General features: G+C 38.2%; 1 protein-coding gene across 1 annotated transcript in view; it reads right to left on the minus strand.

The window, feature by feature from the left end:
* Parp16 (Poly(ADP-ribose) polymerase 16) overlaps nt 1–25,866 on the minus strand; it is an 88,302-nt gene that overhangs the window by 22,176 nt on the left and 40,260 nt on the right. The window contains exons 5-6 of the mRNA XM_090377230.1: nt 4,210–4,375; nt 1,406–1,541 (exon numbers count right to left, since the gene is read on the minus strand). Coding sequence (XP_090233356.1) covers nt 1,406–1,541; nt 4,210–4,375 — 302 coding nt within the window. The remainder of the gene's footprint in view (nt 1–1,405; nt 1,542–4,209; nt 4,376–25,866) is intronic.

Consider the following 25,866-nt stretch of genomic DNA (forward strand, 5'->3'; position numbering starts at 1 on the left):
TCCCATCTAACAAATGCATTTTGAATATTTCTGCAACCCACAATGCAGCACAAAACACATTATTTACAAAATTCACAAGTGATGCACTTTTACTGTCTGCCACTGTACCTTGTATACCACGATAAATAATTTTAATAAACGGGCATTATGTTACAAATCCTTCACTGGGTTCTTGTTTGTACAAATATGTTATTTGAACTGTTTCATTTATTAAATCACAGAACCTGAAATATGTTGCATTTCATGCACTATTGGTTATAAAGTATTACAAAACATGAAATGAATATTACTTTAAGAGGTAGGTGCAGTGAACACATTTGCTTTTTATAACATTAATTAACTGATTGGTTAATTAGTAACAAGGTAATTAGTTATTTACTTTTCACTTCTATTAATCACAGAAGAAATAAAAAAAAAAAAAAAAAAATTACCCTTGTTCTTAATGTTATCATAATGTTAATGTTAAAATAACTCAGCAATGGATGCTCATTCCCTTGTATGGAACCACAAAGCATCCTCCATCAAGCAGTTTTGGAGCAGCCTGAAAATAGACCATATGACTTTGCCAACCATGTTTATTTGTTATTTTAGTGTTATTCTTGTAACTTCTTTTTTTTCTTCCTTTTCCATCTCAGATACATCAGTCCACACTGTAGAAGGTAATGTCATCACATATTACCAAGGTATATATGCTGTTCAATTTCTGCAAAATGTATTCATCATTGTATTCTAATGTAATACAGTTTCTGCACTGTCAAGCAGCTGCCCATTTCTTTCCAAGATAATGAAAGCCTGATTGTGATCCTGGGGTAAAATACATGGATACAAATACACACACATTGCAAGATTGAGCTTGTAGGCTTCCAGAAAAAGTGCACACCTCTTTGCTAACTGTGCCGCTAGTATATTGGCTGCCAATATACTAGCGACGACTAGTTTACATCTATGTAACTGCCAAAACCAGTTACAAAGATGTGAACTCCTCTGGCTACCTTGGAGCTGTACTGGAGTATAAGAAGAAATTTAAAATTTTTAATATGTTCTTTTCTTGCTAGAGTATGATTGCACCTACAATATATTCTACAGCGAATACAGAATAAAATACTAACTTTAGCATACTTTGTGATTTCACTCATTGCTTGAACAGGATAAAGGGCAGATATACACAATTGTTGTAAGTGATTTCTAAGTGTTTCAGGGATGTTACTTCTTGGAAGAATTTCCATATAAAAATAATGTGAGGAAAATTAGACAATGAGGAAAAAATGCTGACAAAAATTCTTTAATTCAAGGAATGTACAGCACTTTATAAAAAAAGAACTTGGAATTAAATTATACTGAATTAAATTATTTGAAAAAAATCATTATTTGAATTAAGTAATTATCCAGAAATGATATTATTTACCTTGGCTTAGCAACACTGGAACAACTGCCATAAATTAGCAAATACCTAACAAGTACAAGGTCATTATTTTGTACAAGATAATATTTTTCTGGAATCTTGCCTGCAAGACTGTCTGAAGAAAAAGAACGATTGCCATCTGTGAAATAGAAAAATAATGGATTTTGTGCAGCTTAACAGAAGTCCAAAACTGCAATAGAAAAATTTCAAAGGCAAAATTTTGTTCTTTAGTTCCTTTTTTTTTGTTACTTCACTGTTTTTATTAATTGTAAAATAGAACATAGTATCAAGTAGTGGTAAATGATGCAAAAAGCAAGCTTATAAAGACTCAGCCAAAAAAAAAATAAAAAGCACCTTCCCACATCACCTGTCCATCCCCTCCAATAGTTTGTCTAGTTCTTCCTTGAATTTATTCAAAATACCCACTTCCACAACAACAGATGAAAGTTTGTTCCAACAATCAACCACCTGCTGGCAGAAGGCAAACTCTATGCATCTATCCTATAACCATTTTTCTCAATTTGAATTTATTAAGTGTGTAATCTGAGCAAGAGGAAGAATGTCATCAGCATTGAGCTTGCTCAATTCATTAAAAGCTTTGGATCCAATCAGATCACCTTGCATGTGCCTAGTCTCCAGACTCTGAAATTTGTAGAACTGAAGTCTTCCCTGGTAAGACTACCCTTTTGTTCCCCTCATCAATCTCATTGTCCTTCCTAAAATGAGGCCACCAGACCTGTATTCAGTACTCAAGATGTGGCCTAACCATTGCCTTGTAGGATAAGCACTTCCTTATCTTTGCTAGCAAAATTCCTGTATATTATTGGCAAAATCCCACAAACTGTCCTGGCAGCCTATCTGGACTGCTCAGATACCTTTATATCTGACTGCACAATTTCCAGTCTTTTTCATTTTCAGCTACCATCAGTGTATAACCTGTAAGCTTTACTTCTGTGTCAGGGAAAATAATGAAGTCGGTGGTTAAATAAATAATGCATGGTCATCGTGACAGATTTTAAGGGCAAAATCTATTCCTGTGATAAATGACATTAATCAGAGTATGCCACTACAAGAATATCTAGTTTAACCAAGCAGATGAGTAAAAAATAGCAAATTAGGTTTAATACTGATAAATGCAAGGTACTGCATTTGGGTAGCAAAATCCCAAAATAATATACTGTTTTAGTTGTAACAAACTCAACACAGTGGAGATGAAAAAAGTCTAGGAGTAATTGTGTAGACTGGCATGGAACTGTCTGAGCAGTATAGACTGGCTGGTAGAATAGCTCATGGGGTTCTGTCAATGACAAAGTTACTTTGCCAGCAGGCACAGAAAAAGTTATTATTCCATTATTTTAAATCAGTGATTAGCGCACATCATAAATATTGCATACAGGTTTGGATCCCTCATTTTAGGGAGGACATAAGTCTGTTGAAAACGGCATTAAAGGGTAATGAGGTTAGCTTGGGACACAAAAGCATATTCTCACCAAGGAAGACTCGGGTTCCGTAAATTTGCATCTAGAAACTAGTCATCAGTATTATAATCTAATTGAACTGTTTAAGGCTTCAGAAGAAAAGTAAAATAAATGCTGATGGCATCTTTGCTCTTTCTCAGATTAACCATACAGTGACGGGAACCTCTAGGCTTTTGCTGCACCATCCAAAAAAATAAAATAAAATAAAATAAAATTAATTAATTAATTAATTTAAAAAATAATCAAATAAAATAAATTTGACACCATTATTTAAATAACTATCAAAATGACCTTTAAATTCCCCAAAGGCTGTCAGCCTCAACCACCCCTGGAGACAACTTATCCCAGCAATTAACAACTGCTAGTTAAATGAAAACTTCCTATGACCAAAACAATCTCTTTCCTTGTAATTTGAATTTATGATCTCTAGTTCTGGAATCATTTAAAACAGTGAAAATTTCACCTCATTCATTTTACTTTCCACTTTCAGATCCCTATAGACTTTAATCAAGTTTCCTCTAAGATGTTTATTTTTTCAAAGCTCTGTAGCCCACATACTGAAGTCTTCACTCATATGCATGCCTTTTTTCTCATCTCACCAGGTGCACTGCCTATCCTGGACCCTTTCAAGAAGTTTAATGTCTTTTTTTGGTGCAGTCTCCATACTTAAACTCGGTATTCTAAGTAGGGTCTTACAATTGCCTTATACAGTGGGATTATGACCTCCCTATCGCCACAAGAAAATGTTCAATAAATCATTCAGGACACTAAGAGCCTTTCTTGCCACCTGCCTACACTGGTCAGAGAACTTCATACCCAACTATATTTTAACTCCCAAATCTTAATGTACTGTTTTTAGTTTAACTCCACCAAGTGTGTATTGTTTTGGGGTTGTATATACTACTTACTGCAAATTGCAACATTCTGAGATTAGACCCCTATTTTAAGTGATCTGATTGAGGTGTTTAAGGCTTTGAATGGATTGAGTAAGCTCAATGCTGATGGCATTATTTCTCTTGCTCAGAGTATACACATGAAGGAGAATAAATTAAAATTGAGTGAGGATGGTTGCATGATAGATGTGCAGAGGTTTGCCCTCAGCTAGCAGATGGTTGATTGTTGGCATAAACTTCTATCTGGTGTTGTGGAAGTGGGCAGTTTGAACAAATTAAAGGAAGAGATTTTTTTTTTTTTTTTTTTGGCTGATGCTTTATAAGCTTACTTTCTTGTATCATATGCCACTACTACTACTAATAATAAAATAATAAAAATATTAAGATTAAAGAGGAAATTCATTTTTAGCAACATTATACAATTAAGTTTATTTACCTCTTGAATGACACTTGACTGCTGGATGATCAATTATTTCACACACAGCTATACAACTGATTCTTGAACCAAGCAAACTTTGTTCCCAGCCTATACCTGTTGGACTGTAGTTCAAGGATATACTTAGTTCACTAGATAAATATGTTCCTGAGCCAAAAAGGGCATTCTGAAACATTGCACAAAAAAATCCAAGTATAAATTTAAAATTTTAAGTTTCCATTTACCTTTCTTTTTTTTAGACTAAGTTCATCAGATAAAAAAAAAAAAAAAAAAAAAAAGTTATTTTATGCCAATAGCTCCAATTTTTATTACTTCTGGTAAATAAAAACTATACACAAAAACAAATTCTGGAAAGAAATACCCAAATATCCAATTAAAAAAAATAATAATAAATAAATTTGATTATCTCTTTTCTACAACATAAAAAAGTAAAAAAGTAAAGTGCAGCCATTATCAACCCACTGCAGGATGGAAGCCTCCTCAACAATTCATGCTGAGGGAAATGGACCATAATCTGCCACGCTGGTCCAGTGCGGGTTGGCAGATCGACCGTATTCAGCAGTCAGGGGCTTGAACCCAAAGCCCCTGACTGCTGAAGAGCGTGTGCTACTGCACTCCCGCTCCTGCCCACTCGGCTACCAGTAATTCTTGAATATGTTCATTGCTATAATATGTCTTGCCATTTTTTTCAACTATAATAGACACAAAAGTTAAAAAGGCAAAATGTATTCACTTTAAAGTTCATGAGGATGGTCACATAACAATGTACCAATAATAGTTTATATTTTAGGTTATTTTAGGTATATAATTAGGTTGTTACAGAGTATACTTTCATGGAAGCTTTTCTTTAGTTACCCATGCGAAGCTGTTTAAGTAAATCATGTACAATGTGCTCTCTGATTTTTTAGAATCGGCATTTAAAAACAACAAAGCTTGAATTAAGTGTTGTTTCAAGCTTGGAAAAATCAAATTCAAAATTATTTGACACATTGCTAGAAATGTCTAAATGTCTATTTAGCCACTTCTAGCTAAAAAAAAAAAAAATTGCTGGTGATCTTCACCCTCCTTATCCTCTGATCTTGCTCATTTTTGTTTCCAAAGATGAACTGGAGCTCAAGAAAGGTGACTTTACAACGTCTTAAAAATTAGGAGCTACCCAATGTTATTACAAAAAAAAAAAAAAAAAAAAAAATTTCAAACATGCTTTCCAATGGTACAATTACTGGGCTCAGTGGATTAAATTCACAAGGGAGTACTCTAAAATATGCATGATGCAAAATGATTTAAGCTAAATAAATTTGTATTTAACTTGTCAACAGTTGTGAAATCTGTACAGGATATTGCCAATTTTGTAGCATATTTTCATTATACTTGAATTTTTAAGAGACAAACTATGTTGAAAAAAAAAAAAAAAAAAAAAAAAAAGCTTACAGAATAGTTTGAGTGGAAGAGGATATATATATATAAAAAAGTGACCAGCACAGATTAAATACATTTTTATAACTTTTGGATATCATCTAACAGAGTATACTATGAGCTTCATTTTTAAAATTTTTAACTCTAGTTGATGGGATATACAGTAAACAGTCCTTACCAAACTTCTTGCAAGGAAGGGGAGGGGAGATATATTATAACATAGCATGAAAATGTCATGCAATTAATAAATGACATCACATTTCTCAAATTGGTAAAAATCAATTGAATTGCTTCAATAAATGAAATAGCAAAGGTTGTGATGTTATACTTCACACACACAGGTGGCAAGGTGATCCAAGAATCATACATATAGATAACTGTAGATATGCACAGATTTGCAGTATTCATATAATATTAATTCAAAAACTTTATCAAAATTTAGCAAACGGCTAAATTCTAATTCTATGAAAAATTTTATGAAAATTTATATGAAAAACAGTTTTGATAAAACTGATGCAGTCTTTTGCTACAGCATCACACCAGGAAATACAATTTATTATAAACATTTATTTTTGCTATTACACAGGTTTATTAACTAATTACTTCAAATTCTTCCTTTACACCACATATGCTGTATATTGAATATACCTACTCGGGGATTAAGCCAAGTGTGTTGAATTTTCCAGGAGCCTGAATGAAAATTTTATACTACCAGAAAGTGCAAACAGGAAAGGTCACCTCACCCTCTACAGAAAGCAATACCTTATTTTCGATTTTTTTTTTTTTTTTCGGGACATTTATTGAAAAATTTTGTGCATGTTATCTTAGTAGCCTTCTTTATTATTTTCACTTTCATTAGTATTAGGTGGCAAATGATTCAAAACAACAAGCTAATACAGAATCAGCTCCCTCCCCAAAAAAAAAAAAAAAAAAATCCCATTTTACCTATCCATACTCTCCAATAGTTTGTCTAGTTCAACCTTGAATATATTTCAAACTACCAACTTCCACAACGACAAATGAAGCTTGTCCAGCAATCAACTGCCCATTTGCTAAAGGCAAACTTCTGCAACCACCCTTCCACAATTTGAATGTAGGTCCCCTCATGTGCATAGTCGGACAAGAAGAATCTCATCAGCATCGAGTTTGCTCAATCCATTCAAAGCATTAAACACCTCAATCAGATCACCTTGCCAGTGTGTAGTCTCCAGATGCCGCAATTTGCAGAACTGAAACCGTTATTGGTAAGACCACCCCTTTGTTCCCCTCACTAATCTTGTTGCCTATTCTGTACTTGTTCCAGCAGCTCTACATCCTTTCTAAAATTAGGCCACCAGACATGTACACAGTACTCAAGGTGTGGCCTGACTATCACTTTGTTATCCCTGATAGCAAAATTCCTGTATATCACTGACAAACCCCCATGGGCTGTCCTGGCAGCCAGTCTGCACTGCTGAAAGAACTTCATACCTGACTGCACAATTATCCCAGGTCCTTTACAATTTTCACTAATCTGAGGGTAGTACCACACAATTGATATTTTATTTTGGGATTACTGCTACCCATAAGCATTACCTTAAATTTGTCAGTGTTAAATTTCAATTGACACTTCTCAGCCCATCTGCCTATTTTTTTTAGATCTTGTAGGAGCATACCTTAGTTGCTGTCATTAACCACCCTGCCAACCTTTATATCATTTGCAAAATATTAAGCCTGATATACCTACTTCAATATCATTAATAAATATACAAAACAAAATGGGCCCAGCACTACACCCAAATTGCTTCACCCACAAAACTTTTGGCCCCTCGAATTCTAGCGCTATCCCTGCCGCGATCATTCCATGTGTGTGTGAGCTTTTTTTTTTTTTTTTTAAATTATTATTATTATTTTTTTTTTTTTTTTTTAGGTCCTAGCAACTGAAATCTCAGGAAATTAGGTGGCAGGACCTGCCAGAGTGACTATCTTAAACTACTAGTGCACCTGGTCTGCCTCCACGGGGTGAAGTGCAGACAATGTCGGGCCTCAGTAGGGGTCTGGCGGCTAAATGGCAGAGGAACAATGGTACATAACACTATGCATAAACAATACCCATATATTTTTAAATCTCTGGCCTTTAACAGTGTTCTGTATCACAAGACAATGTATACCACGCAGAGATGGGGGAACCCCTGGTGCAGTTTGACCCTAAACACACTTTACACTAAACCCTGTGAAACTTCACTAATAACATCAGACCATGAATAACCACTCTCTGTTACTCCCACTCAACTATCCCTTTACCCACAGTAACTTGCTCTCAATGCCACACAGCTCCAATTTATACAGCAGTCTTTGTGCAACAGTATTAAAAGTTTTCCTGAAATACAAGTATATAATATCGCAAAATTATTTATTGCATCCAATTCCATTGTCACTGCATTATAGTATCCAATAAAATTGGTAAGACAAGATCTCCCCTTCACAAACCCAAGCTGTGACTGAAATATAACTACACTACTATCTAGATCAGTGCTTCTCAAACTATCTGTGGTGAATGACAAGATCCTTTTATTTTCAATCTGTCGCACACTGATACTTTTGGAAAATACAATCACCACGGACTGGTAATGGAAGAATTGTCTCAAACCAGTAACATCCACAATGAATTTCCAATCCATCGCAGACCTGTAACAAACAGTTTGTGGACCACACTTTGCGTAGCACTGGTCTAGACAGTCCTGCATCACATCTATAACTAGAGACTTCATTATTTATCCTGGAACAGATGTTAAGCTAACAGGTCTATAATTGGGGATACATTCACACATCTCCAGTTCACAGGGACCTCTCCTGAATCCAAAGATGCTCTCATAATTATGGCTAAGGGTTTGATACTTCCTTTACTGCCTCCCTATATATAATTGGATAGCTCCCATCCACCATAGGTGCCTTTTTTATGACACAATTTCTCTTCCACTTTCATCTCAGTTATTACAAAATCGTTTAACCTTCCTGTTAGAGTTTGATAAACTTCTGGCATCCACTTCTCTGAAGAATTCCTCAGTTGTGGGTGAAGATACAAAATACCTATTTAGTTTTTCATCAACCTGAGCAGGATCATCAACAGTTAAACCATCGATATCAAGTGGATGACCAATGTGATTCGGCCCCTCCTTCTACTGTTAGTATAAGTAAAGAAGTCTTTGCTGCTTTTGCCAAATATTTCTCATAATCTGCCTTGACTTGCCTAACCTCCTTTGTGACTTCACTGTTAGCTAGTTCACATCTACCACAGGCCTCTGTATCACCTGATAATTTATATGCATCTCATGATTTCCATGTATGTCATTAGATCATCTGATAATCCATTTACATCTAAGCCCTGAACAGTATTTTTTGGTTGGTATGAAAAGCCTAGTAGCTTCTATGACTATTTCCCTGAAAGTTCTTAGTTTAGAATTTGTTGTTGCTAATGTCATTAATTGGTCACACTGTCTGACACCACTGTAGTCTTCTTTATGAAAGCAAAAACCCATTCCTTTATCCTTGATGGTAGTAACACCTTTAAAGCAAATTCCACATCAATACACTGTAATCACTGCTATCATGAAGATATTTCTTCATGATAGCAGTGATTACAGCAATTCTTCATGCATTAAGAACCTACAGGTTCTTAATGCATGAAGAATTGCTGCTGATAATCATATCAAGAGTACTGTTTCCTCTCATTGCTTCTCTAATTTGCTTATGTAGAAAACAGTCATCCAATAAATCCACAAAAGTCTTGCTGGTGTGTGTGTGTGTGTGACCAATCCACAAGTTCCACTCAATATCTGGAAATTAAAATCCCTTATAAGACATTCTAATTTATTGATGCACTCCATTTCTCAGTTTAGTTGTTTGTTACACTCAATTCCCTGTATAGTTGTTTGTTTCACAGTCATTAGGCTTATAACACACTCCTACTCTCATTTTGATTTTCCCAGTGCTGTCACACTATACTAACTCAACATTGCACTGGCTACCCTGTGGGATTAGGACTTTTAGGTTTAGACTACATGCACAGCCTTAGATTTAATATGCTCCTTAGATAAGAACAGTATTTTTTTTTTTTTTCTTAGATAAGAGTATAACTGCTCCCCACCTCCTGTTCTTTCTTATCCTTTCTATACCATATCCCATAAGGATGCCCTAGGGTTTAACTGACCTAATGGTTCCAACTGGGAGAGTACAGGTAGTCCTTGATTTATGCCAGGGTTAGGTTCCTGGGGGGAAGAGGTACAAATGGAATTGGTGCAAATGGAACCCTTTATATCATGGGGTCAATGGAAAATCACAGAGTTAGGTTCCGGGCACAAAAAAATTTACCTACCACTTTGCATCAATTGTTTTATTTTATCAGCATTCTTCATAATTGTAGTAATAATGAAGACAAATGGCAGATGTGTTACATGTGTGCAAAAGCATGGGTGGTGTGTTGCTTACTGGTTCATTCAAATGAAATGAAAATGTACACTTTGTGTTTCCCATATTCAAATTCTGCATCCTTTATGTCTGAATGGCACCAGGTCTCTGATATCCCCACAATGTCTGCATTTGATCAGTACTTCAAATTCAACAATTTTATTTACTAAGCTCATAGCATTGGTGTACATGCAAGTATATGGGGTTTGACAGTGCATAAGCAAGTATACATGCACCTGTTTATACTATTAGTTACCCTAACACAGCCCATGTATTTACTTATTTTATGATGACCAACAATAGGGCTTGAAATTGCCAACAACTTGCTTTCCAGAGTGCTGCACTTTCTGATAGAAGCAGTGCATGAATCACTTTCACCTCTGCTTGTAGCTCTTATTAATCTATTAACCTGTGTTTTCCACTCCCAAGCTATCTGGCTGGAGAGAAGATGAGGCTCACAGCTTTGGCCAGAACGATTTGCTACCATTTGGATAAACAGCAGGTTCCCCACTCTTAATCTGTTCAAAATCAAGTTTGGATTGATTAATAACTTTTATTTATTTTTTACAACTGTTGCAAGATATGGTGCAGGCAAAAAATGAAACTGGAGATTTAAATACATGTCATTTGTGTTATGCTAAATTCTTATCTTGAACAGCCCTTAACATATTTATTGGAAAACCAAGATTCAGATAATGGATCAGATTTTAAGGTAGAATGCAGAACTAAAGGATTTCAATCCCTCACAAATAATTTCACTGTTATGATCTGAGTAAGAACTGGGATCAGAATATTTCAAACAATAATCCAACCAAAAAAAGTAGAACTGAAATCATGCAAATTATCCCATTTTGCAATACCAAATGACACAAGGCAGTGAGTGAATGGCTATGACAGAGAGGCTCCATTGGAGAAGGCACCATCACCACATTCTGATCTGAGGTGACTGGATCACATTCTTTGAAGGGTTGTTTACAAGAAAAAGACCAAGAGCATTTGGTGTGTTGGTTGGTTGGGTTTTATTGGCACATTAGCAACTAAGGCTATAATGCGCCAAAACCATGTGATATATAAAAATTTAAATTTCACTGACCTAATTATTTAGGTCACCATGTCAAGATATAAAATAACAACGGTATAAAATGTAGAAAAGATAAATCAATAAAGAAATAACAATAACATGTAAATTTTAAATACAAGTAAAAACCTTTACTGATTTAAAATAGCTAAAAACAGCAGACACATTGTCCTTGTCGGATAAAATCTGACTGAGTGTATATGGCTCAGTCAGATGATTAAAAGCGGTAAAACGGATATTGCTAAAATTTGGACAGTCATTTAAAATGTGTCTAATTGATAAAATTGTGCCACAGGACTCACACATAGGAGGATCATCAACCCTCAGCAAAAACGAATGAGTCAAATGACTATGTCCTATGCGGGTCCAGGCAAGAACAACTTCCTCCTTATGATTCCTGCGCAGACTAGACTGCCACGGTTCAATTACAGGCTTTATATGATATAATTTATTTGTAGTCTGTCTATTCCACGAATCCTGCCATTGGGAGTGTATCTTCTGGTGTATTATTTGCCTGTAGTCTGTATAGGGGACTGACAGGCAGCGATTATTATTGGGAATTGCTGATTTGGCTGTGGTGTCAGCCAAATCATTTCCCCTAACCCCAATGTGGCTGGGAATCCAGCAGAAGCGGATATCATATTCACGTTCATGGAGAAAGTGAATCTTCTGCTGAATGCAAGACAGAACTGGATGATAATTATACAGTAATACCCCGACTTACGTGAACTTGATTACGCGGTTCTTGATTTTTTCGTTTGGCAACGCTGCCGCCCACTATCTTCAAGGTCGTTTTTCATATGTTATCGATATACAATGCGACGGCGGAGAATGAGAGCGAAAGATGAACAAAATTCACCTTTGCTGCTTTTATGTTTTTTATATTAGTGAAGGGGAAACACATTTCACCATAATAACGTAAAAACCAACACAATTCCAGCTATCGGTATAATCGCAAATGCAATTAGATCGAGTTTACTACCAGTTTATAACAGATTTCACTAGCAGAAACGCAACTGGATTTTTATTGTTTTATGGTAGTAACCCCCAGAAATGTGCTTTAGTAAAATGTGAAGTGTTAATAGCGTATATCTGCCTTTATGGTGTTGTTTATTCAGTTGCTATATGCGCGCAGCTTTGTTTATGCGTATCAAGCGTGCCTCCTCGTTTTGTAATTGCGCTTTATTCCCTAAAAATGAGTAAAATACTTAATTAAAAAGGTGTGAAAAGGAAGCGTCCTGGTGAAGACACTGCAGATTCAGAGAGAAAAAGAAAAGCAATTATCGATAAACAGAGGCGGACTGGGTCAAAAATTCTTACCCGGGAAAATTTATAGTGGCCTCATACTATGGTTTATGGCCAAAATCACAGTGGCCCACCGGGGTTTCCCCGGTAAGGCTTATGGCCAGTCTGCCTCTGTCGATAGAGAAAAAATATGAAATTGTGAAACACTTTGAGCGAAATGAAACACCGTGTGATATTGCACGTGCTACAGGCCTAAATGAAGCAACGGCGAAAAGCACATGACAGTTGCAAACTTGACAGGTTGAAAATTGAAAAGGGCTCAATTGTAAACGGCTTAAAAATTTTAGAAAACAGACTCCAACGAAGAACGCGTTATAGCTACAAAGCAAGGAATAAAAAAATTATTAGCTTGCTACGAAGAAATTCTGCGCGAAAAAAAGAACGCGCTGTGTTGTCAGACGAATTTGTTAGATTTTATGAAGCCATCGACATCGAAATAACTTTTTAATGTAAGTCATTTGTTTTTTTAATACATATTTTGTATTAATATGTATAAAGAACTGCAATTTTATTAATATTTTTCTTCTAAACTAGTGTTTTTGTTAGTCCTTGGTCCCAATTAAGCAAAATTTATATGTATTTATATGCAAAGTTGTACCCCGACTTACGCGATTTTCGTCGGACCCACCTATCGCGTAACTTCGGGGTATTACTGTATCTCACAGTTATTATCTCACGCTGAGAGAGTCGGAATATAAAATGAACTGTTGGTATTGGCATTTACTAATGTGATCCAAGGATAACTCTATAGAGTGCAGCTCTGCAGTAAATATGCTGCATTCAGAGGGAATCTGCTCTGATGTAGTGGTGTCTGTAAAGACAGTAGCAGATCCCACATATGATTCCGACTTCGAACCGTCTGCGTAAACTGGCTCGAAGTCAGAATGTCCAGCTCGGTGTGCTGAATAAAGCTGCAGATAGACAGATGGAGTGTCCGACTTTCCCCAATTTCTAAGGGACAAGTCACATGCTGGAACATGAGCATGCCAGGGTGGAAGGGGTTGCTTTGGTGTTTGGGCAACCTTGTCTACCTTGATAGTGAGTTCTTTGAATAGCTCTTGGAGACGAATACTAAAAGGACAATTGGCAGTCTTACAGGTGTTGTAAAAATTTCCCCATCGTGGTTCAAAAACAAATGGCCACGTAGGATGGTCTGGCAGGGATTTCAGTTTTAAAGCGTACATTAGAGACAACTGCTTACGTCGAAGTGATAACGGTGGTTCGTTTGCTTCGATGTATAAGCTCTGGACAGGAGATATTCGATATGCTCCAATAGCGATACGGAGAGCCTGATGATGGACAGGATCCAGCCAACGAAGTACACTGTCTCTGGCCGAATTGTATACCAGGGACCCATAATCTAGTCTGGATCGTACAAGCGCATGGTAAATGTGTAGTAGGGTGCATCGATCCGCACCCCAAGATGTAGAGGAGAGAGAGCGCAGAATATTCAGGCCTCTTGTGCACTTTGTGCAGAGTTGACGGATGTGATCCAGAAAGGTCAGCTTCTTATCAAATACGAGTCCCAAGAATTTCGTGTCCATGGCTACTGGAATAGCATTTTGTCCGAGTATTAATTCAGGTTCAGGATGAAGATTACACTTACGACAAAAGTGTACGCAAACTGTCTTTTCCAGTGAGAACCTGAAGCCATTAGCAAGTGCCCAGGAATTAAGGCGATCAATGGCTTTTTGCAGTTGTCTTTCAATAACCCTCATGTTGCATGACTGACAAAATATGCTAAAGTCATCAACATAGAGGGCACTGTTTACAGGTGGAGGAAGTTGTTCTGTGATGGAATTTACTTTGATGGCGAAAAGCATGACACTTAATACTGATCCTTGTGGTACTCCCTCCTCCTGACTGAAGGAACGAGAGAGTGAGGATCCCACACGAACTTGGAAAGATCGATTGGCTAAAAAGTTTTTTATATGGGGAGATGCCCTCTAAGACCAAAGCTATGCAAATCTTTTAAGATGCCAAATCTCCAAGTTGTGTCATATGCTTTCTCCATGTCAAAGAATACGGACACCAAATGTTCACGTTTTAGGAAAGCATCCCGGGTGGATGTTTCCAGTCTAATGAGATGGTCCAGAATGGAACAGTTCCTTCAGAAGCCGCACTGGATGTTGGAGAGAAGGTCATTTGATTCTAAGTACCATATTAAACGGGAATTAACCATTCTCTCCAGGATTTTGCACAGACAGCTAGTCAGAGCAATAGGACGATAATTAGTAGTGACTTTTGGATCCCTTACTGGCTTAGCAAAGGCAAGAACGATTGCCTTGCGCCAGGAATCCAGAAACTGCCCTTCAATAAAGTTTCTGTTATATAGAAGGAGCAGATAATCCATAGATTTTGGTGAAAGATGCTTAATCATTTCATAATGGATGCCATCTGGTCCAACAGCACTTGCTTTGGAAAGAATAAGAGCTCTTTTCAGTTCCTGTATAGTGAATAACCTGTTGTAGGGATAGACGCTCTTAGACTTAAAATTAAGTGCCTGTTTTTCAATTTTATGTTCCAGGACCAGGAACTCTGCTGAATACGAAGATGTTGCAGAGATGTTAGAGAATGTTTCCCCAAGAGAATTGGCTATTGCAGTTGGATCTGCAATAGTGCATCCATTATAATCTAGGATTGAAGAAGGGTGGGATGTATATTTCCCTTCATTTTCCAGATTTTATCCCAGACCAACTTAGTACTAGTTTGTTTGTTATTTGGTTTTTAGGAGCATTAGCAACTAAGGCAATATGCGGGAATATGCGGTGGTCATTCCCTGACCTTTCCGCATCCTCCGTATTTGGTGGTAACGGGCTCAAACCCCGGTCTAATCAAGAAGCGTGTGCTACGCACTGCTGCTTCTTCCCACCTGGCTACAGAGGCGCCTTAGTACTAGTGGACTGAGTAATTGATGAAGTAAAACAGATCCACGATTCCTTTTGACTCTGACGGCGGATGTAGCGTGCTTTGGCTCATGTGCATTTAAAGCTATAAGGTTGGTCTTGGTAGGATATCGGCGGAATATCCCCCACGCTTTGTTTTGAGCCTTTTTTGCTGTTGTGCATTGCGAATTCCACAAAGATTTGGGAAATGGTGGAAACTAGGCAGATGTTTTTGGAACAGCAGTCACAGCTGCTTGGACAATAATTTCTGTGATGTACGTTACTGCATCATTCATAGGCTCCTGACTGACGGTACTGAGGTCAAAATTTGCCTGATGTTGGAAGGCAGTCCAGTCAGGCTGATCAATCTTCCACCGTGGTAACCTGAAAGGAAGACACGGTCTCCCACTGTGTAATGAGGTTATTACAGGGAAGTGATCACTTCCGTATGGGTTCTCCTCCACTTCCCAAGTGAGTGAAGGGAGTAGAGAAGGGGAGCAGATATAGAGATCAATGGCAGAAAAAGTATGGGTAGGCATGTAGAAGGTGTTTGTTCCAGTATTTAGAAGGGAAAGGTCATTATCATTTAGCATACGCTCTATGACTCATCCCCTTCCATTGATGTTAGCACTATCCCACAGGGTGTTTTGTCCATTAAAATCCCCGAGAAGTAAGAAAGGGGGAGGCAACTGCGTTACAAGATCATCATGGTCTTCCTGGGAAATGTCAGTCCCAGGTGGCAAATAAATAAAACACACGGTTAATAAAAAGCCCACTGTAAGGCGAATTGCAACAGCCTCTAGCAAGGGCTGAACTAGCAAGTAACTAGCTGGTTGTAACTAGCAAGGGCTGAATTGGGGTCTGGTTGCCCACAAGGATAGCCACTCCTCCATGAGCAGACCATCCACAATTCTATCCTTATGAAAAATTGTGATGTTATGCATGGTGGGATCATCATTTGCCTTTAGATAAGTCTCCTGCAAGCAAAAGCAAACTGGCTCGTGCTTTTGCAGGAGGGTCTTGATGTCATCAGTATTTCGCCTGAATCCATGACAGTTCCATTGTAGGAATTGAGCCATTATTTTTGCTTGGTGGATCCATCAGGTGACTTCCGAGGTGCTGAGAGCTTACTTTTGTCAGTCTTGGATTTATCTTTTTTGGGGAAGAATGGACGCTGTCCCGTGTCCATTTCTTCCTCCACAAAGAGTTCCAAGACTGATTCATCCGGTACCTCCTTATTCTCTACATCCATGTTTCTGGTATCACGGGTGACTCTTCTGAACTTTTTGGCTTTTCTTTACCACTTGGCTTTGGTAGTGGTGGAGCACTAGAAGGTACGGATATAGGAGTGGCAGCTGATTGTGATTTTTTGATGGACTTTTGTGAACTCAATAAATAGCGTGCAATCGGAGTGAATGACTCTCTTGGTGGTATAGTCATCTCAGTTTGCGTACCAATAGTGCACTTGGCAGAAACCTTCTGGGCATATGAAGGTTTCCCACTATTTATTGGTTGGATACGTTTTCTGGCCTCTGGGTAGGAGATATTCAGCTCTGTTTTCAGTTTTTGGATTTCTGTTTCATCCTTCCACCGGTGGCATGCTCTAGAGTAGGCAGGGTGCTCTCCTTGGCAATTGACACAAATCGGTTTTGGAGCTGAACATTCCTTGTTCTCGTGGTGTTTAACACCACATCAAGCATAGGCAGGGTTACCACGACAAGATGTTTGTGAGTGGCTGTATTTTTGGCATCTAAAACACCACAGTGGATTTGGGATATAAATCCTCACTGGGCAGTTTAGATAGCCTGCCTTGATGGAACCTGGAGGCCGTGGGGTGTTAAACATGAGTATAAGAACTCAGGTAGGGACGAGATTCCCATCCTTCCGTATCGATATTCTCTTGACAGCTGTCACTCCTTGGTCTTTTAATTCAGAGCAGATCTCTTCTTCAGAAACATGAAGAAGGTCCCACTCTGATATAACACCTCTTGGAGAATTCAGAGTTTTGTGGGGGGTTACGGTGATAGGTATTCCTCCTATGGATGTAGAGTTCAAGATTTTTACAGCTTGTTTTGTGCTGGAAGCTTCAACCAAAAGGTCACCAGAACACAGTCGTTTAACAGATTTTGGTGAACCTGCCAACCCTTCTAATCCTTTCTGGATAAAGAAGGGTGACATCTTTCCAATTGACTGCTCTCCAGTGGAATGGAGAATGAGGAAAAGCGGTGTCACTGATGGTGGTGGTGTATCCTCAGTCCTGGCTCTTTTTGCAGAGGTGTTTTCTGCGTCATCATCTCGATTAGGTAGGGGCCTTGTTGGGGCCCCAGAAGAATTTGAATTTATTATACTCATAGGAGTAAAATAAAAATTTCCGATGCCCTAAGTACCTCACCCACCACGGAGCCCTACGAGGGGATGCCCACTCGTGAACTAGCAGGTACTGCGTACACGAATGGGATGACAAGTTAGCTTAGGAGCACCATACCCACGTTTCCAATAAGCCTTGATCCCGTCCCAGGACCAAAGGGAGGGAGACTTATTGGAACGCAGTTGACCCTAGCAGTAAGAACCACCCGCCGACTGATCCCAGTCGGGCCAGTCAGGGACCACCCATCTTGTCGAAGCAAGGGCCAAAGTGGTGTATTAAGGCTGGGCCCCTCAACCACCAGGATCCCCCTTTCCGAATTCTACGGGTCGCGGCGCACGGCTGCACACGCCGGATTCCAAAGATGTAACCCTGGAACCAAGGTATGGGCGTTAGATCCCAGTGATGCTAATCTGGAAGCCTAGCAGCATCACTGGGAGGTCCCCTCACCACGTACAGGCGCCCACGTCGAGGGGCATTTAGTGTGTGAATGGCATTCTGTAGTAGTTAAATGCCCAAGTTTTATAAAGTCATTAGTAATTATAAAAGTTTCTGCATTTCTACCGGCTAGGTCCACACAAATAGAAAATTGATTCCAGCTGGAGTTATGAACTAAAATCACCATGAATACTTTACTGTTAGGAAATTTAAATCTGAGAGAATAAAGTTAAAAAAAGAAAGTTCAAAAGACTGAAGAATAATAGAAGCAACAGATGAATTTGACAGAAAAAGATAAAGAGATATTAAACCAGAGGAGATTCCAGATTAAGAAGTTTCTGCCAAGAAATAGAAGACATATGCAAAAGTGCCACCTTTAAAGTGAAAGGAATTACAAAATGAAAATTTAGGACAAACATGGTCGAAACAAATAATAACTGGAATCTATCACAAAAAGTAAATGAGGCCTAGTACACTAGGTGGAAATAGAAATCATTAAGATAAGAAATGAACATATATTTGTGAAGTGAATAGGAAGTTTTTGGGAGGTTTAAATCTTATTTCAGATAAGTTTGTTTGTTCTGTTAATTTAACTACTCACTACAAATGAGGTAAAACTTTGCATTGAACACATATGAACTGAAGTTGTTGTATATGGCATCCACACAGCAAGAATATACAAGGCTCACTGACATAAGGGGACACAGTTTCAAACCTGAGGGGATACAGTTTCAAACTGAGGAAAGATAGTTGTAGAATAGATGTGTGGAAATTTGCCTTTAGCCAGCCGGTAGTTGATTGGTGGAACAGGCTTCCATCTTTTGTTGTGCAAGCTAATAGCCTAAATAAATTAAGGAAAGTGATACACAGACTAAAAGATTAATATTGGCCGCAGGCAGAGGCAAAAGTGATTCTTGCACTGCTTCTATTACAATGGGCAGCAGACTGGAAAGGAGGGTAATGGAGGTTTCCAGGACTGCTGGGAGTCATAGTGGAACAAGTAAATACATGGGCTGTGTTAGGGTGGCTAGAAACAGGAACAGGTACATGTATACTTGCATGTACACCTATGCTAGGAGTATAGTTAATAAATTTGATGAGCTTGAAGTGCTAGTAAAGACCTCAAAGGCAGATATTGTTGGAATATCAGATACGTGGTGGCACACAGATATAGGCAGTGCAGAGTTGAAATTTGGGGAGTACAATGTGTAGAGGCAGGATAGGAAGGGAGGAGGGGTTATGCTGTTAGTTGAGAAACACAAAATCTAAGTAAGTGCATCCAATTGATGTTGGTGGACAATGCACTGTTGTGAAATAAGCACTAAGAAATGAAAAATAAGAGTAGGTGTGTGTTATAGGCCTAATGAATCTGATGAGTATAATGAGCAATTGTGCAGAGAAATAGAGTGGGCCAGTAAATCAGAATGTTTTATAATGGGAGATTTTAACTTTCCAGATATTGACTGTAACTTGTGGGTTGGTCACTCGTACACTAGCAAGACTTTTGTGGATTTATTGGATGACTGTTTTCTACAGCAACATGTTAGAGAGGCAACTAGAGGGAGTAATACTCTTGATCTGATTATCAGTAGTGATTCTATATGCATTAAGAATCTGCAGATAAAGGAACAACTGGGCGACAGTGATCACAATGTATTGATGTGGGAATTATTTAAAGATGTAACTACCATCAAGGCTAAAGAGAAGGGCTTTTACTTTCGTAAAGGTGACTACAGAGGTCTCAGACAGTTTTTAAATTCTGTACAGTGGGATCAACTGATAATGTTACCAACAGTGAATTCTAAATGGGAAGCCTTCAGGGACTTAATTTTTGGACGATACTAGGCTTTTCATTCCAACTAAGAAATACTGTTACCTCATTAATTCTAGTGGCAGAGAAGAAAAATGTATGGGATGCGTATAAAGTATCAGGCAATACAAAAGCCTATGGCACGTATAAACTAGTCTGTAATCAAGTCACAAAAGAGGTTAAGCAGGCGAAGGCAGATTATGAGAAATCTTTGGCAAAGGATGCAAAGAAAAACAGCAAGGAGTTCTTTACTTATGTAAACTCTGGAAGGAAAGGGATGAATCGGATTGGACCACTTAACATAGATGGGTTGACTATTGATGATCATGCTCAGGTTGCTGATAAACTGAATGAGTATTTTGTATCTACATTCACACATGAGGAGTTATTCAATGAGGGGAGTGCCAGAAGTTTATCAAATGCTAACAGGGAGCTAAGTAATTTTGTAATAACTGAGAGCAAAGTGGAGGAGAAATTGTTGAAGTTAAACGTAAGAAAAGCACCTGGGGTGGATGGGATCTATCCAGTTATATTAAAGGAGGCAGCAAAGGAAGTAAGCAAACCCTTAGCCATAATTATGAGAGCTTCCTTGGACTCAGGTGAGGTCTCCATGGACTGGAGGTGTGCAAATGTATCACCAATTCACAAAGGAGGTTCAAAAGGTAACACAAGTAACTACAGACCTGTTAGTTTAACTTGTGTTCCAGGGAAAATAATGGAATCACTGGTTAAAGAAGCACTGCAGGATCATCTAGACGAGGCTGCGGTAATAGTTAAGACACAGCATGGGTTTGTCAAAGGGAGGTCTTGTCTGACCAGTTTGATTGGTTACTAGGATGTGGTCACAAAGGAACTGAATGCCAAAAATAATTTTGATATCATATACTTGGATTTCAGGAAAGCTTTTGATACTGTTGCACATGGAAGACTGCTGTACAAATTGGAGAGGCATGGCATCAAGGGTAAGCTGTTACAATGGATAAAGGGATGGTTGAGTGGGAGACAACAGAGGGTGGTAATGAATGGACACTGCTCTTTGTGGATAAATGTTATTAGTGGAGTTCCCCAGAGTTCAGTGTTGGGCCCATTGTTTTGTATATTTATCAATGATATTGATGAAGGTATATCAGGTTTAATGTCCAAGTTTGCAGATGATACAAAGGTTGGCAGGGTTGTTAACGACAGTAATGACAGTATCCTACTCCAACTGGATCTAAATAAGTTGGAAAAATGGGCTGAGAAGTGGCAACTGGAATTTAACATTGACCAATGCAAAGTACTGCACATGGGTAGCAATAACCGAAGAGAAAGATACCAACTGGGTGGTACCACACTCAGGGAAATGGGAAGTGAAAAAGACCTCGGAGTAATTATGCAGCCAAATATGAAGTTTGCTGAGTAGTGCAGACGGGCTGCCAGGGCAGGTCATGGAGACTTGTCAATGATATATAGGAATTATCTGCATAACGTTCCTTGCCTTGAATATATAGTTCACGTATACTGTGTCTCAGTTTAAAGTTTTTCAGCCAACCTGTGCTTGCCTTAAAATCTTCATTACCTCTTAATTTTCGATTGAAATCCAATGCTTTTTCTCACAATGTTGGACCAGACACTGGTTCACCTAAACTTTGCTTCTGAAGAAACCACAAATAAAGTGCACTCTCTAAAGCGGCATTTTCAGGTTTTGACATTTTTTTTTCCCTGCTAGATCGTCCTTCACTATCCATAATTGACACAAATTCTGTTATAGCACTGGAATTTTTCTTGATGTCATAAATTTTTAAAGTTCTCACATTAAACTCTTTGGAGAGATTTCCTAAAATTTCTCCTTTTCTAATTCTTTTAATTTTTTTTTTTATGTTGCAATGTTAAAACTGCGCATTTTCTTTTCGTTCACATTTTACCATAAAAAACTGAGAAAAATAATAAATCGCACAGTTTCAGGCCAATATTATTCTTAACAAATCTGGAGCTAAACTAATCTGAAATTCACTCATGGTTTCTGAAATAACACAGTAGTCTCTGTGATATTTTTCTAAAGCACATTTCTGAAGGTCACATAGAATTCTAGAGGTCACAACCATAAAACAATAAAAACAATTTGCAGTTTTCAGTTTATTGGGCTTTTTGTTTGTACAAACTGTTATAAACTCGATCTTTCGCTTATTAGAATCAAAATTCAATTTGCAAACATGATCACTATAACCTGCGCTTACTGTACTACTGTTATCAATAATAAAAAAAAAAAAGAAAGATCAGCTTTTAAAATTTATTCCAGATAACTTTCTACTGTACCTCACATTGTAATAGTAACTCAACTTTCAGTAATGTACTTCACTTATTTCCCTAGATTTAATAAAAACTGAAATACATGTATTTCATGGATTCTCTGTGATTAACAGAATACATAAATAATTCATTAATTATTTATTAATTAGTAATAATTAATAATTGAAATTTCAATCATTTCATGATTAAAGAGGCCTGTGCACTCTTGATTCATTATTATTACTAAATTACAGTTGCTCAGAGCGAAACAGATACAAAAATATAGATTGTGACGGGTTTAATAATAGGAAATATACACATATATTAGATTAGATACATACAAATAAAATCTTTTGGTTGTTTAGTTAACCTTCTTCAGTTGAAATGAAATGACAGTTAGAATGGAGGCGCGTACTGCCAATCTTGTACGTGAAGTGCATGGCTAATTGTTTGATGTTGAAGCCTGTGGCTGTGATGTATGTGGACATGGCCAGCGTTTGTCAATGGACAGGATCGTTGCTTCGGTGGACTTGACAACCACTGTTCCTGTTCACTGAGGTATTGGAGCATTTGATGTTTAACGACTCCAACCAGGCACGGCACAGATAATGGCAGGACTTATCCACAATCACAACATCGCAGTGTGGGTCAATGTCATGGTGGGTTGCCCAAACATGTTCGGCAATAGCTAAGTGCTCCACATCCGCTAAGCGGATTGCTCTTTTGTGTTCGGAAAGGCGTTTTTCGAGCCGTCTCCCAGTTTTCGCAATGTAGCAGCTAGTGCAGTCATGGCAAGAGATGCGGTAGACCAATCCGCTCTGTAGTAGGGTAGGGACAGGTGTTTTTACCTTAGAGATGAGGGATCGTAATTTTCTGCCTGGGAGTTGTACGCACTTTATCCCATGTGATTTAAAGATTCTACAGACCTGTTGTGATAGGTTTGGGTAGTATGGGATAAAGGCGCTCGTGGCTGAGTCATCACCTTGGATGTTTCTGTTGGTCGCTACGCGGTCGCATGCCTGTAGGTCACACCTGTCAAGGGTATTGATGAGATAGCCACACCTTGTAAGATCCGCCTTGACTTTAGTGATTTTGGTGTGCCTCTCATTTACAGAGCTAGAGTGTGTCCAGGTGCGAGTTAGTAGGGTTCGTGCAGTGGCAAGAAGATGGCTACGTGCGTGTGCTGACCGGAAGTTGGTAAATTGGCCAGCACACATAGGTTTACGATGGACTGTTGTCTTCAAGCACGTGCCCTCGCGCCGGACAAGGGTGTCTAAGTATGGTATGGTGTTGTTCAACTCTAGCTCGATCGTGAATTTTATGAAAGGTGACAGAGAGTTGAGGTGGTCTAAGATTCAGTCTGGATTTCTGGGGATAACTACGAACACATCGTCCACATAGCGACACCAAAAGGCAATGGGATCTGGTACGTTTGTAAATGCACGACCCTCTAATTCCTCCATCGCGATGTTTGCCGTGACCGAACTAACCGGGGAACCCATGGCTGTGCTGTGTACTTGTTGGTAAATGGAGTCGTTAAACATGATTGCACCGCCTGTTAAGCACAGTCTGTGGGCGGTGGAGATATCGTCTGGTGTTAGTTTGGTTCTGCTGCCAAGGGTTTCGTCACTATCTAAGAGTTGTTTTGCACATGTGATGGCAAGTTCTACTAGGATGGAGGTAAAAAGTGAAACTACATCAAACGATGCCATAACCTGATCTTGTGAGATGGATATGGTACGGATCCTTTCTATGAACTCACTACTGTTGGAGACGGTGTTGGTGGTCTTGCCTACTAGGGGAGAAAGGAGCCTCGAGACAAACTTAGATAATTCATAACTCGGTGAGCCACAACAGGATACAATGGGTCTTAGTGGTGTGCCTTCTTTGTGTACTTTCAGTAGTCCGTAGAATTATGGGATCTAGCAGCCAGAGGCACGGAGGTGATTATGTGTTGATTCTGTTATTTTCTTCTGTTTGAGCCAACTGTTGACGAGGATGTGACCCATCACAATCTATATTTTTGTATCCGTTTCGCTCTGAGCAACTGTAATTTAGTAATAATCAATCATTTCAATTACTCTAGTTCTTGCAAGATGCGAACTAAGGCATAAGAAAATACAAAGAATAAAAGGAGTAATGTGAGACTATTATAGGAACATAAAGTGGCAGAAGAGTTCAAGAAAGAAACAGATGCAATACTTGCAACAAAAAAAAAAGAACAGAACAGATAGAAATCCATGAAAGAGACTCTGAAAGATACAGCAAAGTAATCAGACACATGAGACTACATTCAAGAAAGTCATGGATAACAAGTGAAATTCTCAATATGATTGCAGAAAGAAACAAAGCCAGAAGGAAGAATACACCTGAAGGACAAGGCAGTACAGAGGACTAAGAAATAAAGTGAGAGAGAAATGCAGAAGGGCAAAAGAAATATGCAATGAAGTTGAAGATAATTTAAACTATTGAAGAATTGACATAGCATACAAGATGATTGCCATATATACTCTAAAGACCCTAAAACCAAAAGCACAGCAATAAGAGATAAAGATGGAAAACTACTGATAAGAAGTGGAGACATAGGAAGTAGATGGAAAGAGTACCTGGAAGACCTCTATGATGGGAATCAAATAAGTGAGAAAGCCTTGGAAGCTGAACACAAAGTAAAAGAGGATTGTTTGGGGCCAGACTTAATAGAATTGGAATATAGAACTCTAAATGAGATCCCCAATGGAAAAGCAGTAGGGACAGATAAAATTCCAGCTGAATTGCTAAAAAAAGGAGGAGACAAAACAAGGAAAGAAATGTTTAATGTCATAAAAGAAGGATGAAGAAGGGTGTGACTTTTTTCACAGCTGGACAGAGACATTGCCGAAAAGAGGAAATGCATCAGAGTGTAAAAACTACCGAACCATAAGTCTGCTTAGCCATGTAACCAAAATCTACTGAACATAAAAAAACACAGAATTAAACCAAAAACAGAACAGTTTTTAAGTAAAGATGAATTTGGTTTTCGAAACAGATGAGGAACATGAGAAGCCATTTTAGTGCTACGCACAATAGTATACTGAAGAATAAGCATCAACAAAGCCACACGCATAGCTTTTACTGATCTTGAAAAAGCCCAGTTTGATTGGAGAGATCGACAAGCCATTAAAATATTATATGAAAATCAAACAGCAAAAATCGAATTTCAAAATAATGAAGCAATAGCAAAGATAAGAAAAGGAGTTAGGGTACATCAACACCTTAGAGAACATGGGCACTTCTCACATGGAGTATGAGAAAGTAGGCCCAGAAGCATAACACCTGATGTTGAAGAAAGGGTGTTAGAAAGAACATCCTATAACATGTAACATCTGTAAAATCCTGTGGTGGTGAAACCAAAAATTAAAAATGTATTATCTTATGTTTAATAAAACCACCCTTAGCAAAAGATTCACAGCCTTTTGCTAAACTAGTGCTCCCATAGTCAGTGGCGGATCACTGACTATGGGAGCACTAGAAAATGTGCATTATCTCAAATAATGAGAGACAGAAAATGTGCATTATCTCAAAAACGGTTCATTTGCTGCCCGATGTTTACTGGGACTTTTTTGCTTATTTTAGTTTGTACTTTTCACCTTTAAATTATTGACCATCA

Source organism: Mastigoproctus giganteus, chromosome 7 (genome assembly GCF_048544385.1).
Source record: "Mastigoproctus giganteus isolate SK-2022 chromosome 7, ASM4854438v1, whole genome shotgun sequence".
Taxonomy (NCBI): Eukaryota; Metazoa; Arthropoda; class Arachnida; order Uropygi; family Thelyphonidae; genus Mastigoproctus; species Mastigoproctus giganteus.